This window comes from Doryrhamphus excisus, linkage group LG7 (assembly GCF_037039965.1).
Source record: "Doryrhamphus excisus strain RoL-2023G ecotype Guam linkage group LG7, RoL_Dexc_Guam_v1.1, whole genome shotgun sequence".
Taxonomy (NCBI): Eukaryota; Metazoa; Chordata; class Actinopteri; order Syngnathiformes; family Syngnathidae; genus Doryrhamphus; species Doryrhamphus excisus.
This window is the reverse complement of record NC_136363.1, coordinates 22,038,843-22,054,460: the sequence shown is the minus strand read 5'-3', so window position 1 is coordinate 22,054,460 and position 15,618 is coordinate 22,038,843. Positions and strand designations below refer to the sequence as shown.

General features: G+C 47.7%; 1 protein-coding gene across 6 annotated transcripts in view; it reads right to left on the bottom strand.

The window, feature by feature from the left end:
- Positions 1-281: 281 nt before the first annotated feature.
- pou6f2 (POU class 6 homeobox 2) overlaps positions 282-15,618 on the bottom strand; it is a 51,211-nt gene continuing 35,874 nt past the window's right edge. For 3 of the 6 annotated variants that reach the window (XM_078792452.1, XM_058059821.2, XM_058059822.2), the window contains 5 exons: positions 12,423-12,563; positions 8,894-9,103; positions 7,115-7,268; positions 5,213-5,381; positions 282-2,757 (listed from right to left, as the gene is read on the bottom strand). In XM_078792452.1, the coding sequence (XP_078648578.1) occupies positions 2,244-2,757; positions 5,213-5,381; positions 7,115-7,268; positions 8,894-9,103; positions 12,423-12,563 (1,188 nt within the window). In that variant the 3' untranslated portion in view covers positions 282-2,243. The remainder of the gene's footprint in view (positions 2,758-5,212; positions 5,382-7,114; positions 7,269-8,893; positions 9,104-12,422; positions 12,564-15,618) is intronic. The other 3 variants (XM_078792455.1, XM_078792454.1, XM_078792456.1) reach the window with 3 other exon arrangements.

Genomic DNA, 15,618 nt, shown 5'->3' with positions numbered 1-15,618 from the left:
TTTCCTTGAAGAGTATTTATGCTGCCTGGTAACTGGAACACATTTTCTGCTGACCTGTACGCGGCGCAGAAGAACAGGCAAGACGTCTTCCAATCCGTTTCTCTCCTAACTTTAAGGGACATAAACATCACATCCATCCAGCAGTACCTTCCCAATATGGCCGCCATGCAGACACGTCTGGTGAGCAGCTGTGGGACTTCTTGACAGGAGCCTTTTTCATTCAATGTAGGCCATTCAAGTGAGTCATTTCATTTTAATCTGCTCGGCCATAGAAACGACATACAATAACACGAGCTTCTTCACAGAAAATGATGCAAAAAGCTCAATAAACAGAACATTTCATGTCAAACAAATTGTTTATTCCTAATTTTATGGTACAAATCAGTGAGACGGACTTGAAGCTTTTCTTTTTAAAAAGAAATAAACAAAGTGCTGCTCAAAACTGACCAATACTGCTCCATAGATTCATAATTACATTATTTAAAAAAAAGCTTTGGTTTCGAGTTGGTCGACTGTGAACAAAGAAACCCCAAAATGTCATTTTCTATTTAGCGGAGATAATCATTTCAATTTCCAAGCTTCATGAAAAGTGAGCAGAAGGTTGGATTTGGAAAAATAAAAGGCCAAAAACAAACGTGAGGTAAACCTGCTGTCATCTTTTTTTTCCTCCTCAGATTTGAAAGATTGTCAACATCATGAAGCTATTTCTCTGTACAATGTGCATAACAAGAGAGAGAGAAGAGAGCTTTGGTCCAGCACTGACACACTGAGTCTAGGCAAAACATAAACAAATAAATACATAAATTAATAAATAAATAAATAATAACTAAATCCCCCCCAAATTGTGACTTGTTTGGACTTTACTCAATGAATTTCACATTTCTTTCGTTGCTATATGACGCTCATGTGATAGGTGAGTAACCCAAAACAGCCTCTTTAAGACAAAAGTACTGGGACACATACAGGAAGTGACCTTCCTTTGGTGGGAGTCCAAATGGGGATATTCCAAATATTTGCAGTCAGCGTGGAATTGGCCAAAATATCTTTAGGGACTGCGGATGTCGAGCCTGACCAGGAACAGGTGATCCCAAACTGTCACAATGCATCATCTTGGCCCTTTACGGATGAGGTAAGACCTCAAGGTTCCAACGCTGGCGTGCGTGAGGATAGGCTCAAAAGGCACGAGCAGCCTTGAAGTTCAATGAACGGTTGGGACGTCTCAGGCTGGGCGGTGAGGCGGCGTCGACAAGCATGGAGGCGAGCTAACGTCGGGGCTGGATTGATTCAGAGGCGTGTCCCATTACTTTTGTGTACCTTTAGTGGAAGGGAATGTGAATAGATGGCATATCGGGAGCCGTAATCATAAACAATAATCATGAGCAGCACACGAGAGGAGGATGCAGACGTGGAAATGAAAGGAGTGAAAGGAAAGTGAAAGGAGCTCCACAATTAAAGGGTTTTGTCGTGTGGAGTTATGGAATATTTGGGGCCTTACATGCTTTCCTTTTGTTACATATTGCCGTGACGCTAAAAGATTTACAAGGCTGCTGCAGCTGCTTGGCATGATGTTTATTAGTGGGGGGGCGGGGGTGGGGGGTGTTTTTTTTTTGGTTTGTTAAAAGTGAGAGGTGGAGTTTAGAAAAAGAGGAGAAAAAGTCTTTGAAAGTCAGTCCTTGAGATGATGTTCTTTGGCTATCGGGCTTTGGCAACAGAATGACACAGCGGCTCACCATCATCATCATCATCATCATCATCATGGAGTCATGAATCTTTTAGAAAGACCTGTAAAAGTTGTACAAAGTCACACAATTATTATTATTATTATTATTATTATTATCGTCTTTTTCTGTGTCCAAAAGTGAGCTTCATTTGTGGAATATTTTTTTTTGGAATATTTACATCAAAAGAATGCAGGAGGGAAAAAAAGAAAGACGTAAAGCTTCCATCTGCGGGTAGAAATGTAGAAATGTCGAGCACATTTACATTAGAAAAGTATTCTTGGTACTCCGATGCAACATACTTTGGTAAATAGTGTTTTCATTTGGTTTGCTCTTTACTAAATCCCCCCCTCCCGTACCCCCCCCCAACAACAATTGGTCATTTACATCACATTGTAATCTCTATTCTTGTCTTTTTTTGGTTTCATGTACAGAAGAAGTGTGGAAATCACAAAGACAACACAAAGCTTTCATGAGTCCGTCCGCCATCTTGGTCGTCTTGCTGTTTTGGTTTTGGTTTTGGGTTCATTTGGGCAGGTCGTCGAGGGGGTCGCCGAGCGGGTCCACGGGCGGCGCCCCCACCACGCCCATATCGGGCTGTTTCAAGCGCTTGATGGTGTTCTTGAGGGCCTGCCTCTTGTTGCAGAACCACACGCGCACCACCTCCCTGTCATAGTTGAGCTTCTCGGCTATCTCCGTCATTTCCTGTCCCGACGGGTGCGTGTTCTTCTCAAAGTGGGCGTTGAGGATCTCCAGCGCCTGCGGGGTGAAAGAGGTCCGCCGCTTGCGCTTTTTGGAGGGCTCGCTGCCGATAAACTCAGTCAGGTTCTGCATGCCGGACCGGTGGCGGGCCTCAGCCTCGGCCATCCAGCGCTCCAGAACCGGCTTAATCTTCTGGGCGCTTTTAGGGGTGATGTCCAACTTCTCAAACCTGGCAGGATATAAAAGGCCAGGGTTCAGTTTGCCTGTCAGACTGCTAGCTATCGTGTTCTCTTGGGCTTCCTGTGGTAGGAAAAAGTGGCTTCTCAGGATGGTGTGTCTGCATGGGGAGAGTTGAGAAAGAACAATCTTACTTAGGTGTCCTCGCCACAACACGGCACAAGCTGCCTGCCTCCTCCCGCTAACGCCCTCATCGCACTGCAGGTGGAATGAGGTGGAATGAGCCAGAATGCCGTCGGAATGAACGTTCCTGGATAGTCCAAACATTCCGACTGCATTCTGAGGGCATTCCAAATATTAGAGCCCATTCGTGTGGCCGGCCCGAATGTTTTCTTAGTCTTAGCGTACTCAAACAGCATTCCAAACATTCTGATCGCATTGGAAAAAAACCTGTCACGGAAACATCGCTATGAAGCGTCTTTGCTTCAACCGCCAAGGAAAAAAGGAGCCGAAACGTCACCGACCAATGACGCCACGGCTTCCGAATCAACGGTTAACTTCTTTTTACACTTGCATTCTGTAAATTGCCAATCATTTGCTATGATTGTCTTGCAGTTCTATCGCAATAAAAGCATCCGGGATGATTTGTGGACGTTTGTTGTCGTGTCCGGTGTCGTGTTGTGCGATGCTTTTAAGTCCACCAGAGAAGGAGTGGACCAACAGGTGGGATGGCGAGGCAGTGGACACTCTGGAGCCTCTTGGCGGAATAAACACACACACAAACACACACACAAACACACACAAACACACACACAAAACTTTTTTAATGGCGAGATGCGGAGGCACGCAGCAGGAGGTATTATTTATACTGGCAGCGCTGCATCGGAGAGTACATTAGTAAATATGAAGAGTCACCGGAGACCAGAGAGGCTTTTTTTTGAGGGGGGGATGGGGGGGGGGGATCAACAAGAAGGCAAACGAGTGTAGAGCACTCCCCTTCAACGGGTGCATCGGCGCGAGGAGGAACAAGTGACCCTGAACGCACCACTCTGCTTCAAAGTGCCTCCTCAGACATGTGTCTATGTTTAGCTCTCTCTGTCTCACACACGCACACGCACACACACACACACACACACACACGTACACGTACACACACGCCTGTCAAACAATACTTTTCACTGTCATGCATGTATTGTTACGCCGCTTAGGTCCCATATACCATCAGTAGTACAGGAAGTGTGTTAGATAGTTGAAGGGCTTTTAGGAAGCCCGTGTGTGTGTAGTTTGAATCCCAAAGAGAGTGTGTGTGTGTACTGTGCATTTCATCCACTTTTTACATACAGCTGACTGGCAGATAGTTGGTAGTGTCATGGATTTTAAGATGTGTAGCAAAGCCTCATTTATTTTTTTTCTGGAGCTGTCCTTGGTACTTTTCACACATGAATTTCACATGAATGCAACTTAAATCATGAAAGCAGGACTGTTGGTGCTGCAGATACAATTTGATGAATCGCGACCTCCACTAATTTTGAAGGTCAAGTTGAAGTTTGTTGCTAATTTGTCCTACTTTTTACATTTTCCTTAAATACTAAAGTCTGAACCTGAACCTTCCTACCGAAACCTCATATGAGCATGAAATGATTTCATGGCTGTACCACTCCCAGCCACTAGCTGGCACACTCCCACGGCGTGGACACGCTACGACCCATCAAGCCGTTCTTTGGCATCACGTCTCCGCCCCTGCGACGGTCTCACATGTCACGTGACGCCGACTAATAAAGCTCCAGTCAAAGTTAGTGAGCGATGAGAGGAGACAAGATGGCGGCGTCTGTCGGGCCTCTTCAAACGTAACGTTGATGTTAACCAAATGAGAGCACGCCCAGGCCGGACCGCTACTTAAAGCATCAGCATGTCATGTTCCGTGTCTTACACACACACACACACACACACACGGAAGGAACAGCAGCCCACAGAGTGTTTATTTTTGAAGCTAATGGCTTTTAATGTATGTTATAAATATTTGAATTATGGCCGACTGTGTAAATATTTCATGTGAGGACTTTTGGACATTAGGTGGTCAAGGGCGGGGCTCATAAGAAGCCGCGAGGGGCCCCTGTACCGTTTCACATTTTATCGGACGTTTGATGTTGATGCGATGAAATTTTTAAAAGCCTCCCCGAGGCGTCGCGTCGCATAAACAGCCCAGGAAGTGAATTTGGACCAAAAGGAAGTCAGGAAAACAAATGGTGAAACGCAGTGGTTGGCATGCTACGGTCGCCGCGGACGACTTCCGCGCTCGGCGTACGCCGATCTTCTCATGAATATGCGAGGCGGCATTTAGGACTTAAACGCTCCGACATGACAATCTTATTAGCGGACGACGGGATCGGCGCGGCGCTCTCCCGTGTTGAAGAGCGGCCTTAGTAATTATTCAATGCTCCTAAGTGCACGCTGTAATACACGCCGTCTATGTATTTTGCATAAGCGAGGCGCGGCTGTCATGTCAGAGGATTAGAGGCAGGAGAGGAGACGACAGCTACAATTATGGACTCTAATATCTGACTAATGTCTCCCAGAAAGTAGGACAGACTCCATGACTTGGTTTTCCTCCTTACCTGCAGATGGCGGACTGGCTGTAAGCGGGGCCCTCTGCGGCGCTCAGGGCCTGGCCCACCTGGGTCTGCGTCAGGCCCAGCGACAGGCGGCGGATCTTGAAGGCTTTGGCGAACTCGCGGATCTCCTCCAGGTTGACGCCGTCCACCTCGCTGGGGGCGGTCTGCGGGTCTGTGGGGACGGGCACACGGCTCAGGTTGGACTTCCTGTCTCGTCGCGTTATTTGTTTGCACAGCTTTGACTCTTGATTGAGGGAACGAATACGGCCTATTATTACTAAAAAAGTATATTAAAGCAAATTATACTTATTCCTGGCAGAAGAAGCGCTGTAATTGTGATTGTAGTACTACCAATTGGCCACTAGGTGTCAGTAAAAGTTACGCTTCACAGGCTTTTGCATTGAAACTCCTGTTTCGTGTGTCATCTTCGTTAGCTGCTCTCGTTCCCCGATATTATTCCCCCCATCGGTCGAATTTCCTCCCGTGGTGACTTCCTGTCAGCCCTTGCTGTGCCTCCTTGCCCGCTGTGTTGTTTTGCTACTTTGGCCCGTTTAGTGGGGCGTTTGTCTCTGTACGAGCTGAATAAAAGCCTTCCTTCCACCTTCCTGCCACCGTGTCTCCGCATGGTGGGGTGACGCTACACGCAGTCTCAGCGGAACATGACACACAGTCTCATTTTCCGCATTCTGAGAGCGCATTCAGCGCTTTAAAGAAAAGCGATCGGGTCAGGGCGGGTTAAACGGCGTTGGCCCTCCGCAGCGAATGTGAAATAAACGCATGAATACAGACGCGTGGAGTGCAAATCCTTCATCTGCCGCATAAAAAGATGATGACACGGAGCATGTCGCTACATCTTCAGCTGATGAATAAAGAGGCGTTTTACATTCAGGCATGTAAACAGTATATTTGCAGGCTGGCGCTCGGACACAAAGCTGCGTTCAAGCAAACAAACTCCTCACAGAAGTGCTGAATGTTTGCATGCCGGCGCGTCTTCAAACAACACAAACTTCACACAGTCCTTTCTGAAGAATTGGCCGGTTAATCAAAAGCGATTTGCCGCCGCGCGTCAGCGTCAGGTGCCCTGGCATCCTGCTTACCAAAGCAAAGTTTGCGCCGGTGAATTATTAATCTTGGTCATTATGGATGAATTATTAAAGGAATCCTCCAAGCGTATTTAAGCCAAAAATCTATGAGGCTGCCATCTCCCCCTGAGTGACGCGTGTGAGGCCGCGTCCTCCACAAGCAAAAGTGTGAATGCTTGCAGGATAAAGAAATAAACACACGGGACGGGGGGAGGGGGGGATGAGCAGGCACATTGATGAGCGTCTGGCTCCCTGCGGAGACTGTTTACTTAGCGTTTGCTAATGACGGACTTCTCCACAAACGCATCCTTTCTTATCCTAAAACTTTACCTTTGAAACCTTTCATTAATGTGACTTCAAATGCAGCGAGATTTATGCTTGCGAGGATTTTTCAGTGCATTTTTTGTGCGGGAATGAGAAACGCAACAAGTCCACCACAAGTTGATCAATGGCGACTTGCTTAGGCTCTTTAATGCAATCCCGCGGCGTTGTAGCCGTCCTCAAAATGAGTTTGCTTTGAGTCGACTTTGATGAATGCAATTCACTGGAATAACACAGACTTTGTGAAAAGGTAATGGCCGCATGTCGACAGGCAGCGTGCTGCCGTGATTTATAAGGAAATAAAAGACCCCCGTGCACTCACAATTAATTCATTATTTATATTACATTTTGGACATTTTATTCTTTTTTTTTGTTTTTGTAAAAATTGTATTTTATTTCTTTGCCCCCCTTATTATGACCGCATTTAAAAAAACAGGAAGTGACCAAATGATCGGTACAAATAAAGTCGCAGCAATGAAAGCATCCAACGCCGGACACTTACTGCTGACCAGCTGCCCCACGCTGAGCGCCGAGGAAGAAGAGGAGGTGGACGAGGAGGAGGAGGGCTGCTGGAGGGGGCTGTGTCTGTGGGGCATGTGGAGCAAGCCGGGCTGGGAGGGGGTCGGCCCGCTCGGACCCTGCTGGGCCTGAGGCAGCTAGAAACACACAAGCAGAATACCCATGGCGTCATTTAAAGCAACCACGTCATCGCTGATCATTCGTTGTATAAGAGCACTTGTCCTCATTATAGCGTAGGCTGGAGCCTATCCCAGGCAAAAAATGTCAAAATTTTTGAAAATGACAATGTAATATTCAGGAAAAAAAAAAATTTTTTTAGTAGCATAACATCAAAATATTAAAGACATTTTTTAAAGCAGTAATAATATGAGAAGCAAACATCATAAAATTGTATTTTCTGTCAAATTAGATTGGCAAAGAGGTTATAATATTACTATACTAGAAATACAAGAAAAACATGTACAAAAAAGTCACAGTTGGAAAATCTACAAAAAATACATTATCTTTTAAAAGTAACAATAGAAACAAAAACAAAATAAAGTGACAATTTTAGTGAAGTTCGGTCAGAGAAAAAATGACTATGTTATGGGAATAAAGACATAACATTCCGAAAAGAATATTCTCAAAGATTATGTAGGAAGAACGTTGAAATATTTGGAAAATTTGAGATAAAAAAGCAGAAATGTAAGAAGAAAATAGCCAATAATAATAATATTTTTCACCTTTCTTGAAATATATACCATGTAAGTTTTTAGCATGTGCTGCTAAGGCGTAGAAAACCCATTCAAGTAGGGGGGGGGCGGGGCATGCAGACTCCAAGCAGCCATGTTCCTTACTGTGAGGCTGGCGTGCTAACCAGCGTGCTAACCAGCGTGCTAACCAGCGTGCTAACCAGCGTGCTAACCAGCGGGCCCCCACGGCACGTAATTACGTAATTAACAGCTGAATCTAACGAGGAATGCACGTCAGCTTCACAGCTCGGACGGTTTCTCCTCCGAAACACAAAACCGGGGCGGCGACAATTAAGTTTTGCACACGCGTGGCAGCCTGAATGTGAACTAAAAAGAAAAGCGGCGGCTCCAGCAGTCCTCATATCAAACATAATTCATGATCCTCTGATGGCAAAATAACAATGTGTTTTTTATGTTTTATGCACCTTGGAATCGCTCTTACAAGATCAACACTTCACTTTTTAAAAGCCGTTTCTGCCACATAAGCCCGGCCGGCTTTAGCTATTAATTATTCTCTCTGTGGCATGTGTTTGTTTGTTTGGAATGCGGGTGTGTCAACAGCGTTGCGCACGCTGTCAGGACTGCTGACAGGCTGGGAGAATTATCTGGCTTCACTGGAAATATTCCACACTGCACACTCTTGACAAGCGTAAATGATTCCCCCGCCGAACAATGTGTACACCCGGGTCTTTGAAGTGCACGGCGCACCATAAAGGTTACGTAGCGATGCAGTAATTCATGCGAGAGCGTGGCGGCCCGCCGCAATTAAGTGTCCGTCTGCTGAGAGCTCGTCCGCGCCGCACTTTAGACCGCTGAGTCAATAACGTTTACGTTGTGGAGAGGAAAGTTTGGGGCTTTTCAAACGTACAATGCATCACTCACTGAAGTTCCTTTGCGACTGGAAGCTAGGAAATGTGCTCTAAACGGCGGGAGGAAGCAGGGAGGAAGCAGGAAGCGACATTACGGTCCGTGTTGCCCCCCCCCCCGCCACGCTTCACGTGTGTCATTGTCTTGTCTGGCGTGTTTGTTACCTGCTGTCCGGGCTTGATTGGCGACAGCGTGATTCCCTGGGTGTTGATGACAGGCAGGATCTGATTGCCGATCACCGTGGCGATGATCTGGCCTTGAGCGTTGGTCAGGAGCTGCGGGGTAATCGGCGGCACCTGCAGGGCCGGGTTACCGCCCCCTGATTGGCTGGAGGGCCCTGCAGAGTTTGGCATCAGTGGGATTGTTCCGATTATCTTGGGGGCGAAAGAAAGGAGACAAGACGCTTGGTTTCGTTTGGAGAGGAAGAAAGACAAAGACGGCACGTGAAGTTTACGTGAATGGACAGACAGACGTACAGTAAATGGACTGACGTTTACATTGTGTGTGAATGTTAGACGTATGTGAACGGACAGACAGATGTTCATGCAGACCAAACACGCCAAGGTGCTGAAACCCTGCCTGTTTGGAGGGGAGAGACGGGGAAAACTCCCATGCACATGGCGATGTTTATGGAAGTAAACCAAAGTTACTGATGGTTTGTATTTTCCCGTATTGCTAAAATGAATGAAGGAGATTTTTGGGAAGAATTAGCAGCCATTTTTCGGCATGAGAAATCTTTGAGAAGGTCTGTCCGCCGTCCGCATGCGTGACGGTGAGAGAGGAACATGACCAAGCGTCCAGTGATGGTGCAAAAGCAAGTGAGGAGTGCTGGGAGCTCACAACAAAGGTCAGCACTGAGTGTGTGTGTGTGTGTGTGTGTGTGTGTTGGTGCACACCAGTGACCGTGTTATCCATCAGCAGGCAGGAGCGTGTGCATGCGTGACGATGAGCGTCTAAGTGTCTTTGTGTGTCTCTGCTGAGAGGCCTGAGCAGGAAGAGCCGGACGAGAACCAATAAGAAGGCGGAGGGGAGGATCAGGCTGGACCTGGTGGTTCCAATCCAACTCAGCAGGTCCCGGGGGAGGGGGTTGGGGGCTTGGGGGGTGTAATCAGGAAGGGCAGATCAGGAGGGGCGGCAGAGTGTCACGGCGTTTTAGCTCTCAGAGCCGGCAGAGTGTGGCCAAGAGTGGCGGACAGGAGGGGGACTTGGCGCCTCTTCACCGTGATGAAGGTTAATGTCATCTGGGGAGCGGCTCTCCGGCTTTGAGCGCTGGTCTCTGACATGCTCCACTCCAGCACGCCTCATTACACGGGAGCGGCTCGGCGTGCGGTCACCGCCATTGCAAATTCTCTTATTCGGAGGGCGGACTCTGAGCTGAGCGCGATTGTCTTTGTGTCTTTGTGACGGTGCTTTCTGTCTTTGCACTCGTGTCACGCCTGGAGGTGGATGTGGAAGTAGTCACAGGCGGGGAGGGTCTTACTTAATGTCACGGCTACACTGTCGTAGTATATTCACCAAAGAGTAAAGTAATACTGCTGTTTTTTCAAAAGATGTACTGCAAAAAAGACCGCCAAAGATCATCTAATGATATGATGCCCTGCTGCAACGTAAAAGTCAGCCTTTAAATGAACATCCCGTCCCAAAGCAGCAGAAAATGACTTGTAGCTTCTCCCCAGAGGCCCCCTCCTCCCCTGACATAATCGGGAGGGATCAGCCAGCGAAAGGTGGGCCGGCAATCTGTAATTCATCCCGCCACGCCTCATTTGCTTACGCTGCTTCGCATTAGGGGAGAGATAATTTATCTCTCTCTCTCTCTGCGAGCTCGCTTTACAAACGCCCTCCCATGATCTCCTGCCACTTAGCATATTTCATTGCGCCGCTCTGCGGAGCCCCCAGCGGATCCCCCCGCTTTGCATGCCGCCGTGGCGGGGGGAACTTGTTCCGCTCAATTATTCATCATCATCGCACTAAGTGGTTGTTCCATAAGCATAATAAAAGAGCAGGCGGGTGACAGCTTAGCTTGTCCCGTCATGCCATGCGTCTGCTCGCAGGTGAAGCTTTCATGGCGGGAAAGGATGCGAGGAAGACGCTCGGCAGGCCTGGTGGGGAATGCGGGAGTATTTAGGAATATCGCGGTTCCGCTTGGACGATTCATTATTATCCTTAGCCGTGTGTCAGCAACTACCGTTACGTAACATCTGAGCACTTACAGTGAATTGCAAGAATAAAGAAAAAAGTACTAGTACTATCATTTGCATTATTTATACAATGGCAATTAAAACAGCCACAGGCCACAAATGGCACCCGTGCCGCAGCTTGAAGAGCCATATTTAAGTAAGAATGTTAATGCATGAATAGCAGAACTCCAGCATGTTGCTAAGTAAGTTTAGCTTACTAAGATTAGCTTTATTCCTCCAAAATGGCATGGAAATGTAACTTCAGCACATCCATGTTGGTAAGCGAGAAGGATTTAAATCCTGCATACTGTAACAGCGCATGTGAGAAAAAGCACATGGCTCCACATTTATTGGATAGAAGACATAAAGGCTGAGAAGATGTGGTTATACATGCTCATCATTAGGATTTATTTGGCATTGGTGGAGATCTGCGTTTGGCTGTTTTGCTTTCGTTTGTTGTGTTTGCAGCCTGCTGAGCGTTGGATGGCGTCTTCGCCTACTGAGAACATAAATGGCCACTCTCTGGTAAACACTAGCCTTTGTTTTTTTTAGCTTTTCTGCGTAAAACGTCCATGCATTTGTTGGTGCTCCGGCCCGGTTTGAAGTTTACATTAGACTGTATGATCTTTTTTTGGGGAGGGGGTGGCTGTGCTGCGATAGGGCAGAGCCTCCGTCTGAATAATGCCACGGAATAATGAGCTGGGGAGCAAAGGCTGTAGCCCAGGGCTTTGACCGTCTCGGTGACCTGATTATGTCAGGGAGTGTCAGCGGCAAAGACTACAAAAGCACAGTGCATCGCATCAAGTCCACATCCACGCTGATCCGTGCCCAGAGCTGCAGGCACCTCCAGAGCCACCAAAGTCCATACTGTCTCATTATCAACATTTAGCATCAAGCGTGCGGACCGTGGTGCCCGCTCGCCGGGATAGCATGGACACTTTAAAGACTTTAGACTCGCCGTTGTGTCCATCAAATAGCTTTTTGTTTCATGTCCTGTCCTTACAGGTACGCCATCCAACCAAAAGTCAACATATTGAGGCCAGTCCATGCGTTAACTGGATGAACGTGTGTGCGGCGGCATGAAGAGGTCCGTGTAGGGTATACACACACGCGGTGTTGATACATTTTCCTTGAATACGTGCAGTGTGCACCTGCAATAAGATGATTCATTAGATGGGGCCTTGCGATGACAAGCATCATCATTCAAGCCTCTGGCTACTGATGGAACAATCCTGCAGCCACCCTTTAAATATGACAAGGTCAGCGTTTTGCTGCGACGGGCGCATGCGGAAAAGAGGAGGAAGGCCTTTGTTTACACCCCCCCCAAAAAATATATCCTAATATATGGCCGGGTGGCTACTACACAGTGCAAAGGAATACTGTAGAATGACACTCAGGGTACAATCGCCTTTTGTCCATCTGCAGTGCTGACCAGTTCCTGGGCCTCGCCACCAGTACGGTATTTTTACTGGGAATGTGATACAACAAACAACGATATTCCACCCCCGGTGCTCACCTGTCCTTGAGCGTTGGTGACCAACTGTCCGGAGGCTCCTTGCAGGTTTGACAGGGCGTTGCCAAACGCCTGCGAGCCAGCGATGGATCCCATGGCGGCGGCTGCTGCCACCGCCGCCTGGCTGGCGAGAGGATTCAGCTGCTGGGGGGGAGCATATCTCATGTTAATGTTAATGTTGGGTCCTGGATTTAGAACATCATCAATGAATCGTGTTGGTGAGGCAAGAAGGACGGGGGTCTGGTAATGGTGGCTGGAAGGTCCCTGGCGGGGTTCCCAAAGGTGTGTGCTACGGAACCCAGCGGGAGGTTCAAGGCCAGCGAGGAACGCTGTAAATAAGCGACCATTTTACCACTCTAAGTGCTTCCTCCGGCCCCCGGGGGCTCCCCACGGGCGCCGGTCTTCATGCCTTCAGCATCCCGCCCTCACAATGGAAGCAGACCGTGCCGTCATGCTTGACGATTTCAGCAGCATCCCTCCCGTGTCATACTTTATGTCTGCCGGCGTACTTTAGAGGGGCGAGAATGAGCAGCTTCACGTCTGTAATGGACTGGTCGGGTCTGGCTGGGGCTCCTCGCGCCATGGAGAGTCCACCGCAGCGGCGGGATGAGCCACATAAATCAAGCTAACCGGGTATTAGGGGGCTGCAAACGCACCGCTGATTTGGTTGCGGTGCAGCAGAGCAAAGTCTTATTAGGTTGACTAAGTAGATGAAAGAGCGCAAGGAGATGGGAGACTTCCCGATTACTCCCCGGAATAAAGAGTAAGGAATAAAGCAAACAGGACCGCCGGCTTCCTGGTGGCAACAAAGTGAAGCAGATTTGGTGTAAAATGCAACATTTCTTTTCAGTCCAGCGTGGCTGGTGTGAGATCATTCAGTTATCACAAGCCAACCACCATATATTATTACACTTTCTCAAATCAAATGATGGGGGTGGGAATCAATACTTTTTCATTGACAGTAAAGGTTAAGCACATTAAGAATGACACTGCATTTGTCTTATGAAATCATATTTCATGTTGGTGGCCCTCAAATTGGCCGTGATTGATATTGGCTCCCCGCTTCTGAAAGTCATGCACTTTTTTTTTTTTTTTTTTTTACCCCCATCATCGCAAAATTGTCTTTTATCTGCGCGACAGCGGCCCTCTCGGAAATCTCTCAAAAGTTGAGAAAAGACCCAATTTCCCAGCCAGGAATAAATGGTTTTGCGTGTGTGGATGCTGTGGATGCTGTGATGTGTTAACGAGCAATTAAAGCGACAACGCGGGGAGCTTTGAGACGTATTGGCGATATCATCATTGTGTTTCCTTCAATAACAGTCCTCTCCGAGCCGCCGCTATTGTGTTCAATCAGGCTGAAAAGAGAGCCGCCTTTATTGCCGTATTTGTGGAGTAAGGAGCGGCGAGGCTGTGTGTTTCCACACCTAAACAGGTGATTTTCCGCCACAGTGACTCTCCTCTCTCAGCACCTCGGCGGGAGGGACCAAATGACAGACCTGGCCGAGCGTTTGTGCTGATTGCATGTGTTGGGGGAGATAAACAATGATCTCTAAGCTTGCAGACATGGCCGACATTGTGTTTCATTCTTTCCACTCCCCGGCAAAGGATGGCGATGGGATTTTTGCCAAAAAAAAATATCATCCTAAAAAATCGTAATATGCCTGCGTGATCTAAAGCTGCCTGTCCACGGAGGTCACATGGTGCGTGTATTCACAACAGATGAGAAATAGCGTCCTTGCGAAAACAGAAAATAGTTTGAAAACTATTTTCGGGAGGGGGGGGGGCTATTTGCTACATTTTGTATATAAAAGCAATGGGTCGTTTTTGGTTAACATCTAAAACTGACGCCACAATTTGGCTCGGTTTGCATTCATTCTCTGGTTAGCGTACAATATGGCGCTCACCTACACCGTGTGAGTCCATCTATACTGGAATTTTAATTAATTTTTAAATTAAACATTATTTCTTATGGGGAAAAACTGATTTGGTTAAAGTCTGCTTCAGTTAGAGTATGCATCAATGACCTCTAACCAAGGTATATCAGGTCTGTCATTAAAAACTGTTCCACTAACCCTGGAATGCATGAATTCAACTTCCATGAAACAACCGCTTGGGTGGTTGGCAAGAAGCGGGGTACACCCTGGACTGGTCGCCAAGAGACAACTCCAGACTGTTGGATCTCCGGTTAACCTAAGGTGCAGGCTTTGGGGATGTGGAAAGGAGTGCCCACACAAAACCTACACTTGCGAGGCGAGAACATTCAAACTCCACACCCATCCTAACCCCAAGCTACAGACCGTGAGACTCACCACTAAGCCACAATGCCAAACATTCTAATACCCATGTACTTACATTGCCGATGGGTTCATAGGCATTGAATACTGGTGAGGGACGCTCCCACATCCTGCTGTGGTTATCAGCAGGAGACGCACGACAAAAAATGAGAACAACGGCCTCAATTTTTCAGAACATGGAAGTTTGTTCTGCACCTCCCTCATCCTCCTCTCCCCGCTCCTTCTTGATGTAATCAAGTGTGACATGAGAAAACACGAGGTGTATCTGTCACAAGTCTCCCGCTCGACCTCCTCCTCCTCCTCCTCCACGCCTCCCCTGCCTCACGCCCTCTGTGCTTAAACATCAAAATGCCATTAGGGCCTCCGAAACACCTCCGCTCCCTCGGCTGGCGGGGGCCGAGCGCCGCACTCGTGCACTTTGGGTCCTCTAAGCGCCAACTGTTGCCCACCGCTGGGCCTCTGCTGCACGCCTTGTGAAAAATAAACCCAGACGGAAGGACAGCAAATATTGAGATGGAAGCAGCTGGGGTAGAAACATAAAAACATATACGAGATGATGTTGTCCATTGTGATGGAGTGATGTCATAAGAAAGGCAGCTAGTTAACCGCCGAGGTTTGGCTGATCAAATAAAACGCATTAAGTCACGGGAAATGGAGCCGGCCGGCGGGCTCAGGAATGGCCGCCTCTAATGAGGCGAAATGCAAATGAAGGAGGAAAAGAGTCGTGAAAACGTTGAAAGTGACGATAAAGGCGTGATGGAGTGCCAGACAGTGGCCGTCAATCTCCCCACTCATTACCTTCCTGTGGAATTAACAGCAGCTTTAATCATTACATAAAATCCTCCCCGGCCCATTTGTTGATAATTGTGAGTCTTTTTCATCCATCACCGCCGCACTATATTTCC